This window comes from Macaca mulatta, chromosome 13, assembly GCF_049350105.2.
Source record: "Macaca mulatta isolate MMU2019108-1 chromosome 13, T2T-MMU8v2.0, whole genome shotgun sequence".
NCBI classification, from domain to species: domain Eukaryota; kingdom Metazoa; phylum Chordata; class Mammalia; order Primates; family Cercopithecidae; genus Macaca; species Macaca mulatta.
In genome coordinates, this window is record NC_133418.1 from 84,766,275 (window position 1) to 84,783,204 (window position 16,930).

Genomic DNA, 16,930 nt, shown 5'->3' on the forward strand with positions numbered 1-16,930 from the left:
GGAGGAAAAAAGAAGCAATGTATAAAGAAACAAACAAAAACAAGAAGAGTAGGTAATAGAAACGCTCAGTAGTTGTTCCTACATTTCCGTGTCATGACATAGGGAGGCTTCCGAAGGGCTGTTGTAGTTTTCTAGGGCTGCTGTAATAAATACCACAGACTGGGTGGTTTGAATAACAGAAATGTCTTTTCTGGCAGTTCTGGGAACTGAAAATCCGAGATCAAGGTGTTGGCAGGTTTGGTTTCTCCTGAGACCAATCTCCTTGGCTGGTAAATGTCTGTCTTCTCACTGAACACTCACATGGTCTTTTCTCTGTGCACGCACATCCCTGGTGTCTCTCGCGCATCCCGATTTCCTCTTATTATAAGGACACCAGTCATATTGGATTAGAACTCACCCTAATGGCTCCATTTTCACTTAATTACCTTTTTAAAGGCCCTGTTTCCAAATAAGGTCACATTCTGAGGTGCTGGCAGTTAGAGCTTTAACATACGAATTCTGGGGAGGCACAGTGCAGCCCATCCCAGGTGTTTTTATTAAAAAGGATCTTCTGCTTCCAGGCAAAGTTGATATAATAAATACTGCATGAACAGCAGAGGGAATGGTCGGCAATGCTTTTACACTCACAAACATTCTGATGAGCTGACCTAACTCAAGCTCCTCACTGGGCAGTTCTGCAGAGGCAGTTCCACTCATCCGCAGCGGATTCTCCCAGCAGTTTATCTAAAGCCTCAACGATGAGGCTGCTTTCTTCACAGACCCCCAAAGTGTATTTATATAATTCCAACCATGTGCTCACGGAAGAGCAGGCCATTGCCTCTTCTCTTTTCCTGTAAAATGACAGAAGACAAATCCAGACATTCCTCTTTATATGTTTTCTGAGAGGTGTTTTTCCCTTAAATCTCTTGTGCTTTCAGAGGGTTTTCTCAATCATCATCTGCACCCAATGGCTTGCCCACCACAGAGTGTCTCATGAAGACCACACACAGGTGCTCTATGCTGGCCGTCTCAGGTCAAAATTGCAGCCCCACCTACTGCCAGCTGCACTAGTGGGACCAAGTAAAGTAGCACCCTGATGACAAGGTTGGAACGGGTGAACAAAGACTTCAAGGAGATGTTCTTCTTTCCAAAATGGCCACATAACACATGTATTTGCCACCACTTCAAGAAAAGATGACTTTCAATATCCTCATTTTAAAACATGTCAATGGACATTACTTTCACATTATAAGTGAAATCTCCATTTTAGGATACTATTATCGATTTTCTAGTTCTTTTAAATATTACGCTTTGTGCATTTCTTTGTATGTTGATAGTATGACTTAATTGGCAAAATTGTGAGATATATATATATATTTACGTAATTGCATAGTTATATAAAGTCAATAGAAATTTCTGGGTGCAGCACACCAACATGGCACAAGTATACATATGTAACAAATCTGCACGTTATGCACATGTACCCTAGAACTTAAATAATAATAATAATAATAAAGAAATTTCTGCATGCATTCCTTCATTTACCACATACTTAACCACCTTACTTTACATGCTGGAGATGGTACCAAACACCAGGGATACAAAGATGCATGAATTCCTGACCTGGAAGGGTTCTCAGTCAACTGGAGGAGAGAGGGACATGAACATGTACAATTTAGAAAAGCAGTTCTCAAACTTGGACATGTGTCAGTGTCACATGGAGGGCTTGTTCAAGCCCAGCTTGCTGTCCACTCCCTCCCCCCAATTTCTGATTCAGTGGGACTGATAATTTGAATTTCTAACACGTTCTCTGTGCCACCTGCTCAGGAAGCACACTCTGAGGACCACTGATCCAGAGTTACAAGTGTTGGGAGGTTCCTCTGAGAAGCAGTTCCCAGAATGGGTTTCGGGGGAGGTCAGAGAGTGCATCACAGAGGAAGTGAGTCTTAAAGGATGGGTGAGGAAGGATAAGGGTGGAGCAATTAGGATATGCCAAGCACATTTAGCTCTAAAGAACAAAAGTAGGAGAAAGTGTATCTGGTTTGGAAAAATGCAAATAAATTTCATTTATTGGCATATAATTATTTGGCAAGTAATTCCAAGGCTTGAGTTTGAAATAGTTACAGGAGATGATGCTGGAGAAATATGCAAAGCTTAGAGCCACGATTAACGGCCCTGTGATTATCCTGTAGGTGATTATATAACCTAGAGTTGAACTTCAAGTTGCAAGAAAAGAACCATGGTAGAACTCCATCTACAGTTGTCTTTCTTCAAAAGAGCGTTCTTTCTCAGGCTGACACAGGGCTTGCCAACCTTTTGCAAGAAATCATTTTCATTTCTCTGAGTGACAAGTCTCACCAGATGTGAAAGTAGAAAGGGTGTGTTGATTGCACGGAAGCAGAACTGGGTAGGGGTTAAGTTTTTTTGCCATCGACCAATGAGCCACAGTAAGAGGTATTTCAGTGTCTTGATAATTAATTCGTTAGTTATGATTAACTCTTGGAAGACCCTAAACTTCACCCACCTCTCATGGCCTCCTGCCACGTAGAGTTGAGGGATGACTGGGCTAGACAGGAGAGATTGAGAGAGAGGAAGACCCGGTAGCACAGGTTGTGATGAAATGTGCTTCCTTCCGTTCTCTCTAGGGGAAGATGACGATGACGACGAATGTGGGGAAGAGAAGCTGCCCTCCTGTTTCGATTACGTGATGCACTTTCTGACTGTGTTCTGGAAGGTCCTCTTTGCCTTCGTCCCCCCTACTGAATACTGGAATGGCTGGGCATGTTTCATTGTCTCCATCCTCATGATTGGCCTACTGACAGCTTTCATTGGAGACCTGGCTTCCCACTTTGGCTGCACCATTGGCCTGAAAGATTCTGTGACTGCAGTCGTGTTTGTCGCACTTGGAACATCAGTGCCAGGTAGAAATTACTTTCATGTATAATTCCCCCAGTAGCAGAAGTTCATTTGCCTTCTTGATGCTTTCTTTCCTACAATTTCAAGGGCTGTGATAACAAACCAAGACCTATGAAGGACAAGAGCCCAGAGGTATAAACAATGTCACTGCTGGAACATTGTCATGGCCCTTCTCAAGGTTCAGAAGCCAGTCAGCGTCATTGCCATGACAGGAAAGCATTCCCAGATCCCCAGAGGGTCTCCATGGCCTGTAAGAGACCAGATTGGTTTGATGGATAGATTTTCAGATCAGCTTCCCATTGCAATGAGCACATTTGAAAAGACAAAAATATAGAGTCAGCTTTAAGAACCAAATTTCTGTCTTTTATATACTTGGTAACATTTTAGTGATCTCTATGAAACTGTATTCATTTAGGTAACTAGGAAAATGTACTTACTGGAGACCTGATATTCTCTTGACCCAAATATTAATAAGAGGAAAGAGAAGGTAAACATTGATCAAGACAGGAAAAAAGTAATCCTGACAAAAGTGGACAGGCCAAATGTATATTTCATGAACATCCCTTCATGCATTCCTTACAAGCTGAATTCTTCTTCTGACCTACAACTGTAGTTTATTGTGTTCACTCAGATTTCTGAGTAAGACATCATCCTCCCAAACAGCATTGATAGCAATAATTTTCAAACTTTGGTGGTGATCAGAATTACCTGAGAGCTTGTTAAGAAATACAAATGGCTGAAAACCATCAACAACCTATGGAAGATCTAGGAGTGACAGGGCCCAGGAATGTGGGTTATAAAGCTCACAAGTGACTCTGGTACACACCAGAACTTATTGTAACTGAAACTCTGGATCTACTCTCCAGCACTAATTAGCATCTTGACAGATATATAGGCTTTACTTTGAGCAACAATACCCACGTTCTTAACTAAATACCAGGCCAACGACAAGCGTTACAGTAGACTTGGAAAAAGGCAAGAGTAGAAGCAAATACAGCTGTGCTAATGGTGCTATTCACTGTCCACTTTCCATATTTCCCACAGTCCTGACATAGTCACTTTGTTTTCTACTAAAATTTGCCATAGTTGGCAAGCCTGACTTTTGGTTTGAGTCTGAAAACAGCTACAGTTTAAATCATGTGTTTCTTTCTACTCAAATTCATTATTCTTCTTCAGGCTGCTATTTATTGTCTCAGTGACTATGGCCAAGTTACTTAACCTCCCTGAGCCTCAGTTTCTTCATTTGCAAAACAGAGATAATCATACTTAACATGCAGAATTATGATCAAGATTGGAAAAAATACCTGCAAATTACGCATCTAGTAAAGCATATGGGACATAGAAAAAAATTAATACAATTGTATTTCCAGTGATTGTTTATATTGAATAATTTAGGATGATCTGAACAGTATAAATCTGGACACTTCATTCATTAACCATGGATGAAGTATTCCGATTTGTACTGGTCAGCCATAAGGCATGGTGTTATGCAACTAACCGACTGCCTGCCTGGGGGTTCTGATTAAAGAATCCACATGCTTCTGGTAACCAACTGAGGGAATGGAGGAGCTAGGAGACCTAGAGGGTTCTCTTACTTTCACCTTAGCAAGCAGGGCTGTTTGAGGTTTTTCAGTTGACCCTTGATCCTTAGAGGAGAGCAGACTCCCTCTCAATCCCAACTACATTCCAGCAGTTCCATATTGGTTCTTTTCTTTGCATCTTTTTCCAGAATTACCAGAAATTTACCAAGCAGAAAGAAAAACTTAAAATATTCTTAAGGTGTTTTGATTAGAGACTATATATAAAACCAAAGGAATAAACATTGTGGTTATCCATTGCTTCTATCTGAGGTAATTATAGGAAAATATGTTGGAGTCCACTTTTCCTAAGGTTTAAGTCACTGAATCACATTGTATCCAAGTTAGCACACACTGTTGGTCATGAGTTTAGTCCCTGAGGAGAATATGTGCAAATAATGATCATAAAGGCAAAAATTATGTCTCTCATAACAATTGTCCAAAATCAGCAGTTTGTCCAACCAAATACATCTCGTTCTCAAAAGGATTTAAAAAATGCTTTTCCTATCTGAAATCCTTGTTCCTGAAAATGTTTCTTATTCCCCAATACCTCTTATCCAATACCCTCAAGCTGGCTTTTTCTAAATGTCAGTCTTCCAAAAGGCCTCTGTGTCTTTCTTAAGAAACTCTTGAAAATGGTGGCAGCCTTATGATTAAAATTGATTTTTCCCTATAACATGAATTATGGATTACAGCAAACTTTAATGTTTGGAGGAGTCACTTGTTCTGCCACTTAAAACTTACTTACAACCCAGGTGGAGACATCAAGAGGTAAGAAAATCTGTTTGGGGAAAATACAGCAGAATCATTCATTGTTGAAACAGTTTCCTTACACTGCCATAAATGCTTTCCATCGGGACACAGATTTCTTTGCTCTGTTATTGAGAGAATTCCATAATTTGCTAAATATTAACTGTGCAGCAAGCTCCCCAAACAATATATTCAGAGGTAATCTCAGATAATCATATCTATATAAACATTTTTTCCAAAAACTGAAAATTGAACAGGCTGTTGGATGAACATCGTATTTCTGACTTTTTCAACCCTGCTGATTCACAGCGATGTTTTATTGTATATCGTGTCTCCTAAGAAAAATGATGCTATTGTTTCTAGATGACAAAGCCCAGTTGCTGCAGGCAGAAGAATAAAGAAAAATAATTCCCTTCACTTATAGCCTACTATTTAGTCAGCAGTGGTCCTGGGGCCCAGCGTTTTCTCTAGGCAGATGTTTTGGCACTTTTCCTGAAACAGAAGGGCCCCTTCTTAGTGTCTGATATTCTGCTGCTTCTTTCTAGGTTAGACTTTTGGATTCTTAGATTCTAATTGCCAGACGGACATTGAAAACTTTCCTGTTAGTCCTCCTGCCTCAAGGCAGGATTTAATATCTACGTATCTCATCAAAAGTGTTTTTGCCATACCATTCAAAATGTATGGGGGAAAGCTTATCAATTTTCATGTGAGATAAGGCTTCTTCCTTGTACCAGCTAGTAGCAAATGCTCATAATCTACTAGCAGAGAAGGATTCATAAAGGTCTTCACTTACCCTCACTGTTAGGTATTTCGGCAAGAGCTTGAAGACCCGTGCCTGTGAATAGAGAAAGGGCCTCCTCTTCCCGAATCACTATTTTTCACTTATCTGTCTGGAGGAAGAGGCTTCCCAAATAGCCTCTTCCCACCTTTAAATGTTGGAGTAAGCCCAAGACTGGTCTCCATCCTTCTTCTCATCTTGGTCCATGCTCACTTCCTTGACATCGGTCTCTATGGTGTAAATGACATCTGTATGCCAATGACTGCCAAATGTATATCCCCAGCCTCAATTTTCCCCTAAGTGCTAGATTCATATACTAGCTGCCTGCCCTGTACTGATGCTAGACATATAATTTGTAGCTCAGAATTACTGTATCTAAAACAGAATTGTTGATTTCTACTGCCCAGTGGCCTTATCCTTTAACCAATCCTACTCTTTCTGTATCTTGCCTTTCTCAGGAGAACAAGTCATCATCCATCCAGATATCCTTGATTCCTTTTTCCTCCTCACCATGGTCAAAGGTCCTGCAGATCTTTCCTTTGATTTTATTTATTTTATTTTTTTTGAGATGGAACCTTGCTCTGTCACCCAGGCTGGAGTGCAGTGGCACGATCTTGGCTCACTGCAACCTCTGCCTCTCAGGTTCAAGCAATTCTCCTGCCTCGCCTCCCGAGTAGCAGGGACTACAGGTGCGTGCCACCATGCCTAGCTAATTTTTGTATTTTTAGTAGAGACAGGGTTTCATCATATTGGTCAGGCTGGTCTCAAACTCTTGAGCTTAGGTGATCTCCCCCACCCCCGCCTCAGCCTTCCAAAGTGCTGGAATTATAGGAGTGAGCCACTGCACCTGGCTGACTTTCCTTTAAAGTGTGTCTTGATTGAGCCCATCTAGCTGTGTCTCTACCACCACCATCCTAGTCTACACAGGCATCCTCTCTCACCCAGATCTCTGCAGTAGCCTTCTCTCCGTCTCCCTGCTTCTGCTAGAGATCATTTTAAGCAGTAAATCAGGCCACACTACAGCTTACAATCTTCCAATGGCTTCTTATTTAACTTAGGATAAACTCTGAAAGGCATCACTCTGTCTTACCAAGACCAACATGATTTGGCCCCTGCCTATCTTTCCACTCTGTTCTCCTCCTTGCCTGCTGTTCTTTGGGCCCGTGGGCCTTTTTTTCTATCCACACACCAAGCTCATTCCTTTCTTTGTATTGCACTAGCTGTCTCATATCCCCTTCATTTAAACAAGACTGACTCTTTGTCTTCAATTACATCTTGTCTTAAATGTAATCTTTAAAGAGGCCTTTTATAGTCACCAACTGTGAAGTAGTCAACCCATTCTTATGTACTATTTCACTCTATTTTATATGTGTATTACTTTGTAGATTTTATTTATTTTTGAATGTTACCATTTTCTAACTCTGTCCACTAAAATGTAAGCTTCATGAGAAGAGAAACCTTGTTCTTTTCTCTAGCACTTAGAATGGTGCCTAACACAGAATTGTGTATGTGTGTATGTCTGTGGGTTGTATACATAAATAAATGTACAAATCAGTCATTTACACATTAGTACAAGTTAGTTCAATCAGATTGCTTTCTTCCTAATATCTTCTAGAGACAATTAAGAATTGAAGTTATTGAGGGAGGTAGATAGATGTTTTTTAGTGTTGCTTATTCTTGAATAGGACATATCTGAGGTTATTGTCGTAAGAAGTGACAAAAGTAAACTTAAGAGAACTGAGGCCCTCAGAACAAATGTTTTTCCTCTTTCATAATTTTGGCTATGGTGGGAACTGTGATGAGGAGCAAGGTATTTTTTTGGTCTTTTCTCTCCTATGATCCCTTCTTCCAAGACCCAGACCTCAGGCGAGTACTTTTTAAACTTTAGGTAGGCCAGGCGCAGTAGCTCACACCTGTAATCCCAGCACTTTGGGAGGCTGAGGTGGGCAGATGACTTGAGGTCAGGAGTTCAAGACCAGCCGGGCCAACATGGTGAAATCTTGTCCCTACTAAAAGTACAAAAATTAGCTGGGCGTGGTGGTGGGCACCTGTAATCCCAGCTACTCAGAAGGCTGAGACGGAAGAATGGCTTGAACCCGGGAGGCGGAGGTTGCAGTGAGCTGAGATCGCACCACTGCACTCCAACCTGAGTGACAGAGCAAGAATCCATTTCAAAAAAACAAAAACCGTTAGGTATACTCTGGACTGCTGAATTTTGCAGTAGCCTAACACAAGTGTATAACTGTTATATATCACATTATTTCTATGGAAAAACAGGTCCAAAATAAAGGGAAGAAATTTAAGGAGTATTTGGAGCCCAGTCTTTTTTTGGACTAGGGGCCACCTAGTCATTGGACAGTCTTTTAGCTTACAGTTTACTTGGATAAGCCATGGATATATTGGGCCAGGACATTCCAGCTTATATCCCAGATTCAAAATACGGACTTTCATCTCTTGTTCCTATTGGATTCAAATAAATAGAATAAGCATCCTCCTTTAACTGCAGGGAGAACTCTTAGATACCGATGAGTGGTGGTGGGGGGGTGTTGTCCCCATTAAGTCTTGCCTTCATCTTTCTCCACTCGTCTTGGTGGGGGTTGTATCTGATGCTTGCTGACTTCTACCACTAGTTCCCGGTACCAGCTGGTTGCTACCTGGCCAGAAAAGCTTAAAAATTGGGTACGCTAGGCTGTCCTTTAGTCCCTGGCATTGTATGATTTTCTGTGTCCTTCCTATGTTTTGAATATTCTTTTATCCCTTGGATTCTGTCAAATAGGAGTTATTTCCCTCTAAGGATTTTAAGGCATGAAGGAGAAGAAGATAGTTTTGGTTTCTACCATCCCCCCAATCTTGTATGTAGAACCTTTTGAATAAAATAAAACCTTATGTTGGGGGAAAATTGTGTCATTTTTAAATTACAACACTTTTAGACTTCTGAATTCCATAGGAAGAACTTGATAGATAAAACTGGTTATCCTGGTTGTTCACCATGTTCTCTTAGTGTGGTGTTAATGACTGTGCACCAAGAGGGTAGAGAGAAGAGAGCTTTAGAGCTGAATTCAGGAACCTAGACTTCTAACCCTTACTTACTGTGTGGTTTTAACCAATTTCTTGACTCTCTGAGCTTCAGTTTTCTTGCCTGTAAAATCAGCCTAATGATACATGGCAATTCAAACAAAGTTTTCAAGAAGATTAAGTAATAGCATGGATCTCAGAGAATGTATCAACTAAAAATTGGTATAAAATACAGGAAACTATTATTATTTACACGGAGATCAACTCTAAAAAAAAGTCAAAATGAATAGAAAACACCAGAAAATGAGAATAAATGGGAAGTTTTGAGCAGGGAGGGAACATTTTTAAAATTCACCACAAAGCTCCACTATATGCTGGGCATAGGCACTGTATATACTTTATTATCTTACTTAGGTTATGTCATTAAGTGATATGAAATGATTTTTCCTCCTTTCAACCTTTTGTTTTGCTTTGATGCTTAGATCCTTCCCCTGAAAATGATCTTTTTTCTGTTTATTCAGCACTGTGCTATAAAACATTTTATTATTTTTAGTAAATGAGAAAAACAGCTATTGATAGCTTATATTTTTCAGTTTTTAATTTTCTGGCTTCTAACTCTCACAACTAAGATATTCTGTAGAACACTTAAACAGCAAGTACTTTACAACTTAATTTACTGTGTCCTGTTGCTTTACTTCTCAGTGGACCCTAAAGTAACTTGTATGGTTGTACAGGTTGTATGCTGCATACTCCAAGAGGCCCCATAATCTGAGTGACCCTCCTGGAGATGTATGGGGTACCACATGCCTGGGTGTAACTGTAGTGGCCCTGTCTAAAATCACGTAATAGCTTATAGGATAGTAACTACTAGTATCCTCATGTTACATGAAGAAACAAAGACTCATAGAGAATAAATGACTTGTCCATATTTAGTCAAAGTTCATATGAGTGGTAAACTGTGGAATCCATGTTATCTCTTGTTTTTATAATCTGGTACTTAGCTACTCTATCGTGCCATCTTGGACTTATTTTTAAAGTATTACGTACACTCTTTTCCATATGCCTTACAAATGTTTTAAGAAATTTTTTAATTTCTCTCTTTACCTCAATTTTATTATTTTTTTACTTTCAAGGCATGCAACAGTAAGATTACATTTAAATCTTTAAGGTTAGGAACTGTTATTATTCTATTTGGCATGAAAAACACCTAATGGAGTCCATGCTTTGAAAAAATTCAGAAATGAATGAAGATCCAGTTCTATGCCCATAAACTATTAGCATTTCCTATATGTAAAAATGTAATCACTAAGACCACTGAAAGATGTTCAGTTCTGACCCAGCTGGCAAAATAAAAAAAATAGAATACCAAGATAATCCCCCTCAGCATAGCCATGTGCCGCTAATGAATCTGAACACAAAGAGAGATTTGGTCTTCCCGAGCTAGATCAAACACAGCTATGATACGCGGCCACCCAGGTACTGGTCAGTGGGGCCCAGGAAGGGCATGTTGAGGACAACCTCCTAGCAGTCATGTTCCGCCAAGGCTTACTGGCAGCTTTGGAAATTATGTTCCAGTATTCTAGATCTCTGAGCAGAAGTAGGAGTGGGAACCATGGAGTTTGTTAAGTCTCACCAGTAAACACACTCAGTCTACTCTTCACTTAACAGCAGAGATGTGGTCATGAGGGAACACGAAAATGCCCACTCATCACAAACATGTTCCCCTTGGGAAATTGTGTCCAGTCATTCTGAATTCTGAGCTCCCTTGAAGGACAGCAGAGAATCAGAATAATTCCGTCATTTCTTCTCATCCCATCCTACTTCAAACAGATTTGTTGTTCTCGGTGCAAAGCTCACAGATAGATTGACAGTTGACAGTCTCCATCTCAGAGAAGTTATGCAAAATCTTAGCACAATGACTACGCACTAAGGGGTTATAAAATAACATGAGCTTTAGAGGCAGGTAGCCCTGTGTTGAAACCCAACCCTCCCTCCTCTACTTACTAGATGTATGACACCCCCAGAGGCAAATTGCTTAACTCCTCTAAGCCAGAATAATAAGAATATGAAAATCCATCTCACAGGGTTGTAGTGAGGATTACACGAGAGTGAATTTATAAGATACCCAACACAGAGCCTCACACATAGTAGACCCTCAAAAATGTTAGATCTCCTTTACTTTCTATTTCAATGCACTGATGAATAAGTTAGGCCTCCTGGGGTATTTACCTTAGCTACATTGCAGCAATTGAAAAATGAAAAACCAAGTAAATTTTCAGCCTGTCTTCATTTTTCCCTATGTTAGGAATTCTAGTGAGGTGGACATATCCAAAGGTGCTTCTGTTTCCTGCAATTTCACTGACCATGAGCTTTCTCCTGTCAACACTGACATTTCAAGTCAGACAGACAGTGTCGAGAGGTGCCATTGTGACAGGGTGCATACATATTTAATTGGATGGCTACATTTCACATCAGCTTAAATGGAAATGAAAACAGGGTTACTTTACCCTGAGCCAGTATTTCCCAGTGGCTATGGTGTCAGTTTCCCCAAGAGGCTCCTAAAGGGCAAGTATATTTTGTTTTCACATACTCTAATAAGCAACGAATTTCTTTACTACCAAAAATGTTCAGTATGGCTGAATGGACCCTCAGATCTGTAGTCAGGCCAAGAGGCAAGGCCAACCAGGGACACTGCCAGAGGGGCAGCACAGGACAGCCCTAATCACTCAAATGACTTTCCACGGGACCTTATCTTAACCTCACTCCAGCAAGCAGCAGTCTGGAGTTTAAATGCTTTGTACGTTCCAGCACACTTTCCCACGAATAGATTATGTCATTAGAGTTAAAGGAAGCCTGCAAAGGCAAATATTTTTGAGGCGAGAATGAAACAAAAGAAGGCTAAAAACCAGAATTTACAAGATTTTCTCTAGAAATGGCACCATAACTGCCTCTTACCGTATACTAAAAAAACAGTGGGGAATAGGCTGCATGCGGCCGACCCAAAGCATCTGTAAAAACCCGGGAAAGATCCATTTCAAAGCTCTTTGCATCTTTTATTCTTTCTCCTCAAAGGAAGAGATTTTTTATTAAATACTTTTAAGGGTTTTTTGTTGGTAGTTATACTCCTTGATTTATTTCTCTCAAAGGGCAGTACTGCATGGGCAGCTGGCATTGAGTACAAAGCTGGAGGGGAACCAGGATGATAACAATGATGTCATCTACCAGGAGGTGGTCCAGGGAGCAGGGATGCTCAGCATGTGTCCTGCCCGATCTGAAGTCCTGCAGAGTCTTTGGATTAGTGCCCCAACCCCATACCAGCCAACTTTATTCAGTCCCATAAAAGTCACAGGATAAGAGAAGAGAGCTAAAAATATTTTATCCTAGTCTATCTAGGCCTTCTTAACATACTCTAGGTTGGCCAGAGGAAGGGCACTTGGTAGAAACACAAACATACAGATGTGCGTTGGTGTGTTTTGTGTTTGGAGGGTTGGTGTTATGCACGTGTTATGTGAATGAATGTAAATTTCCCCTTCTTTTCAAGGCTCGGGGGTACAGCAAAGGGAATGAACGTCGAGTGCAACAAAAACATTCACAAGAATGTCAGTCTTTAAGGAATGATTTGTAAATAATGTTGATGACTTTTATTTCTCCCTTTTCACATTTGAAATGAAGGTGACCAGGTGTGCTGGCTCACATCTGTAATCCCCACACTTTGGGAGGCCAAGGCAGGAGGATCACTTAAGTCCAGGAGTTCGAGACGAGCCTGGGCAACATAGTGAGACTCTGTCTCTATAAAAAAAAAAAAAAAAAAAAAAGTTTTAAATTAGCTGGGCATAGTGGTGTGCACCTGTTGTCCCAACTACTCAGGAGACTGAGATGAGAGGATCACTTGAGCCCAGGAGGCCAAGGCTGCAATGAGCCATGATCATGCCATTACACCCAGCCTCAGTGACAGAGTAAGACACTGTCTGAAAAAAATAAATAGAACATCTCAAGGACCACTGTTTTCTGGTGGGTTTTTTTTTAAATGCTATCTCAGTCTGCATCTTTTAACAACTTTAGGGTGGTATCACTTATATACCATAAAATGTGTCCATTTGTAGTACATACAATTTCATGATTTTTAGTAAATTCACTAAGTCTTGTTGCCATTACCCTAATCCAGTTTTAGAACATTTCATCACCCCAGCAAGATGCCTCACAGCCATTTATAGGTAATCCTCATTTCCACCCTCTGCCCCAGGCAACCACTGATGTACTTTCTGACTCAATAGGTTTGTCTTTTCTCTATTTTTCACAAGGACCTATGCTAATATAAAAATGTCATGGATTCTCTACATGATAGGGTCAGAATTCACCATGGATTTTGTAAGATTTTCAAATTATTCATCACAGAATCTCTCTGTACATATTTGTAAATTACATGAGTGAGATATTTTTTGTTCATTGCTTTGTGTATATATGGATTTGTCCACCTTTTTAAAACAATTCCACTACCCTGCCCCCAACAGTAATCTTGGTTCATACATTGCAAATTGCTGGGGGGTGGGGATCGCACAATGGCCCTTAGAATTAGCACTGTGAACTCTTAGACTCTTAGGGCAGTACGTATGTTTAATGATATATAAATGCCAAATGTCCGTGATCAGTTCAGTCAGTTGATCACAACACAGTGCTAAGGAGGCAGCTCTCACAAATGCAGCTTCTTACTCTCATTCATGGCCCAGCACATGACACTGTAGGTGCTGACTGTTGGCTCCTGAATCCATTCAGATCATCACAACCATTAGGAAGAGAGCAAAGAGAGCACACAGACCACAGCCTATTGATAAGAGGCTCTGTGCATGACCTCCCTACATAAAGAATGACCCATTGTTGCTAAACGCAAAAGAAGAAAATAGGGGCTATAAGAAAGCAAAACTTCATTGCCATGTCTGGTCCCTGCATGAGAAACAAAATGAATTTAAGCCCATCGGTATTTTTAGAAAAGAGAACAAATAAAACGCTAACTCAGTTTAAAAGGCAAAGCTTACATGTGGCCATAAAAATTTTAATATCTGTTTGGGGTAGTGCATATTATAGATATGAAATCATGCTGCTTGGCATTTATGCACAGTGCCAGCTGGAATCCCATCACTGCTCCTCAGCACACAGACCTCACATCCTGCCTTTTCTCAGGAATGAAACATAAGCTCTGTATTACTTGTTGATACTCTGCTTCATTCCAGAAAAGGATTTCAATCCATCAAATGCTTTGCATTGTTCAATCCATCTTTTCTAGCACATGATCTAAAAACATTAACTCCGTTAGTGCCCATATTTGATAACCTTTTTCAGCTAAGCATCTACAAATCCTATATTTTGTGCTCAAGGAGAAAACAGCTTATTTTGGTTGTATTAGTTAGAATCAAGAAATTATGTGTCGTGTTTGTTTTTTCTCCCTGGCTTGCTCCCCACCCCATCCTGCCTCTCTGGAGCCCAGGGGACTTTTTGGCATAGTCCTCCATAAATTATAAGCTATTATTAGGTTATCATTGTAAAAACTCCTGGGTCTAGATAACAAGAAGGCTTGCTGCAGCTCCAGACTAAAATGATCCCATTGGGGTCCACAGATGGGCCCACCAGAGGATTTATCATAGCCTGTGATTCCTGAGTTATAGTTACAAAACAACAGCTAACCACAACTATGCCAAGTGAGCATGAAAATGTCCTTCTGTGAAGGATTCTGTGTATGATGAGCCTTCAGATGGTTGAAATATGGCAAACCAGAACCACAAAACTAACCCACTTGTCACATTAGAGGACTGCAGTTCTGGTTGCTCGAGGGGAACCAGCACTTGGTATGAGGCTGCACTGGAAGTGGCTGGAAGTGCTTCCTGCTCTTTAGTCTGTGCTTTGGGGAGAAATGAGGCAAACCACTTAGAAGAACCTGACAATAATTTCTACTATGTCAAGCATTCTTATCCTGAGAGTAAAGATTAAGTTCTTTCATCTATAGCTTCTATAACTGAACTGAGTCTACAGTGGAATACTAGTGACAAGAAATATTCACAATGAAACACTGTATTTTGATAATGCCAATAGCTAACTAGGAAGTCCAAACTGAGTCTCTGAAAGCAATGTGGCATTCTCGATCATCAAATTTTCAAGTGGTTTTTCCTCTACACCATTCATAAAGGCATTTAAAAAGAGATAAATACCATTTTAAAAAACTAAAACAAAGGAAACAATATGAGCCAGTGGCAAAACATAGGCTTTCAAGCCATTCTGCATGTCTTTTCATTCATTCTCAGATACTTAAAGAGCCCCCACTCTGTACTGGCCAGTGTTGGGCATGGCAGAGGTAGGGATAAACAAGACAGATGCTATCATCTTACTCCCATGGAGTAAGACTGGTACTTATAAACAGATGATAAACTTTCAGGTAGCACAGAAGGTGAACATTGTTAAGAAGAAAATAAAGCGAGATCATGGAGCCATAGAATAGAGAGTGTTTATGTGGGGGAGGGGGTATTTTAATTGGGGGCTTTGACTTTTTACACCACTAATCTCTAACAAATCACACTTCAGACCTCTAATCTGTGTTCCCCCAACCCCCACCCCAAGATTTACTCAGGCAGGTCTAGTCTCAGAAACTGTGAAAAGTTATTTTCTTTCCACTTCAAATAATGGCTTTGAATTATTTTTCCTTCTTACTTCGGCACCTGGTACTCTCATATGAGCCCCCCTACCGACTCTGTTCTCAACAGATGGTACCCCACTGCCCTGGATTCTTCTCCCACAGACCCTCCATTCTAAATATTCCGGATTAGTTATGACTTTGGAATATTCAACAAATGATCACAGTAAGATCCCAATGGTTAATGATGGTTTCAGGAAGGCAGACCCCTTGCATTTAACACACACACACACACAAAAATGCTTTAATAGTAACTAGATTTGTATAGCTTCATCATTTTAAAAGTATGTTTTTATAATTTATCTCTTTGATACCCACAGCAGCCCTGAGAGTTAGGCAGCACAGATGTATTATCATGTTCAGAGTATGGGGTTGTTATCTGGCAAGTTAATGAAGGAGCCTGGAAATGGACTGGCAGCATGAGGACCTGAACACCAGAAATTACAAGATGTGGGTTCTAATCCCACCTCGTGCCCTCACATTCTTCTGACCCCTAAGGAGCTTCCATTTCCTCCTCTGACAAAATGAAACTAAGGGTAACTGTTCCCACCCATCTTCCTCCTCAGAATTGTCAGGCATGGCAGATAATATAACATTCATGGACATGCTCTGGAAATTATAAGAATCTATAAAAATAAGAGATACTTAACAAAAGATAAGTATCTTTGTTATACTTATCTTTTGTTAAGTATCCACAAGAAGCTGTCCTACATCCCTGGGAGACAGACAAAGGAGAAGATTTTGAGAAATCAGGCTCATGGCATATTCTTAGCAGCTTAGGTAGAGCTCTATGCCTTATTTTCCAGGTTTTTTGTTTTGTTTTGTTTTGCATTACAAATTACCTGTCTAGTAAGAGCCCAAGCACAAATGATGAAAGACGGGCATTGCAGCCCCTTCCCAAACATCTCAAGGATATGAATCTCTTAACAAGCTTGTAAAAGGTATTTGTCAGGTTAAGTGAATATGCAAAGCAATTTTGTAGGTGGAAGTCACTAAAACATACTGTTAGTAATAAAATATAAGGTATTTGTAGCACAAAATATAAAATTGAGAGGATTTTGGTGCTGCTCTGCAGTTCTTCAATGCTTAACAGGAATAGATGGGAAAAATGAAGACAAACACATCTCTCCTTCACAGCTGGTGCTGGGCAAACGTTCATAGTGGGTGAAGTTGCGTTTTAGGATTCTTGTTCCATACTGTGAACTGTCCTAGGCACCCTCCTGACACTGGATCCCA

General features: G+C 40.3%; 1 protein-coding gene across 17 annotated transcripts in view; it reads left to right on the forward strand.

Moving 5' to 3' along the window:
• The window catches only part of SLC8A1 (solute carrier family 8 member A1), a 493,745-nt gene that overhangs the window by 463,753 nt on the left and 13,062 nt on the right, over nt 1-16,930 (forward strand). For all 17 annotated transcript variants that reach the window (NM_001032861.1, XM_015112192.3, XM_015112211.3 and 14 more), the window contains 1 exon segment: nt 2,625-2,900. In NM_001032861.1, the coding sequence (NP_001028033.1) occupies nt 2,625-2,900 (276 nt within the window).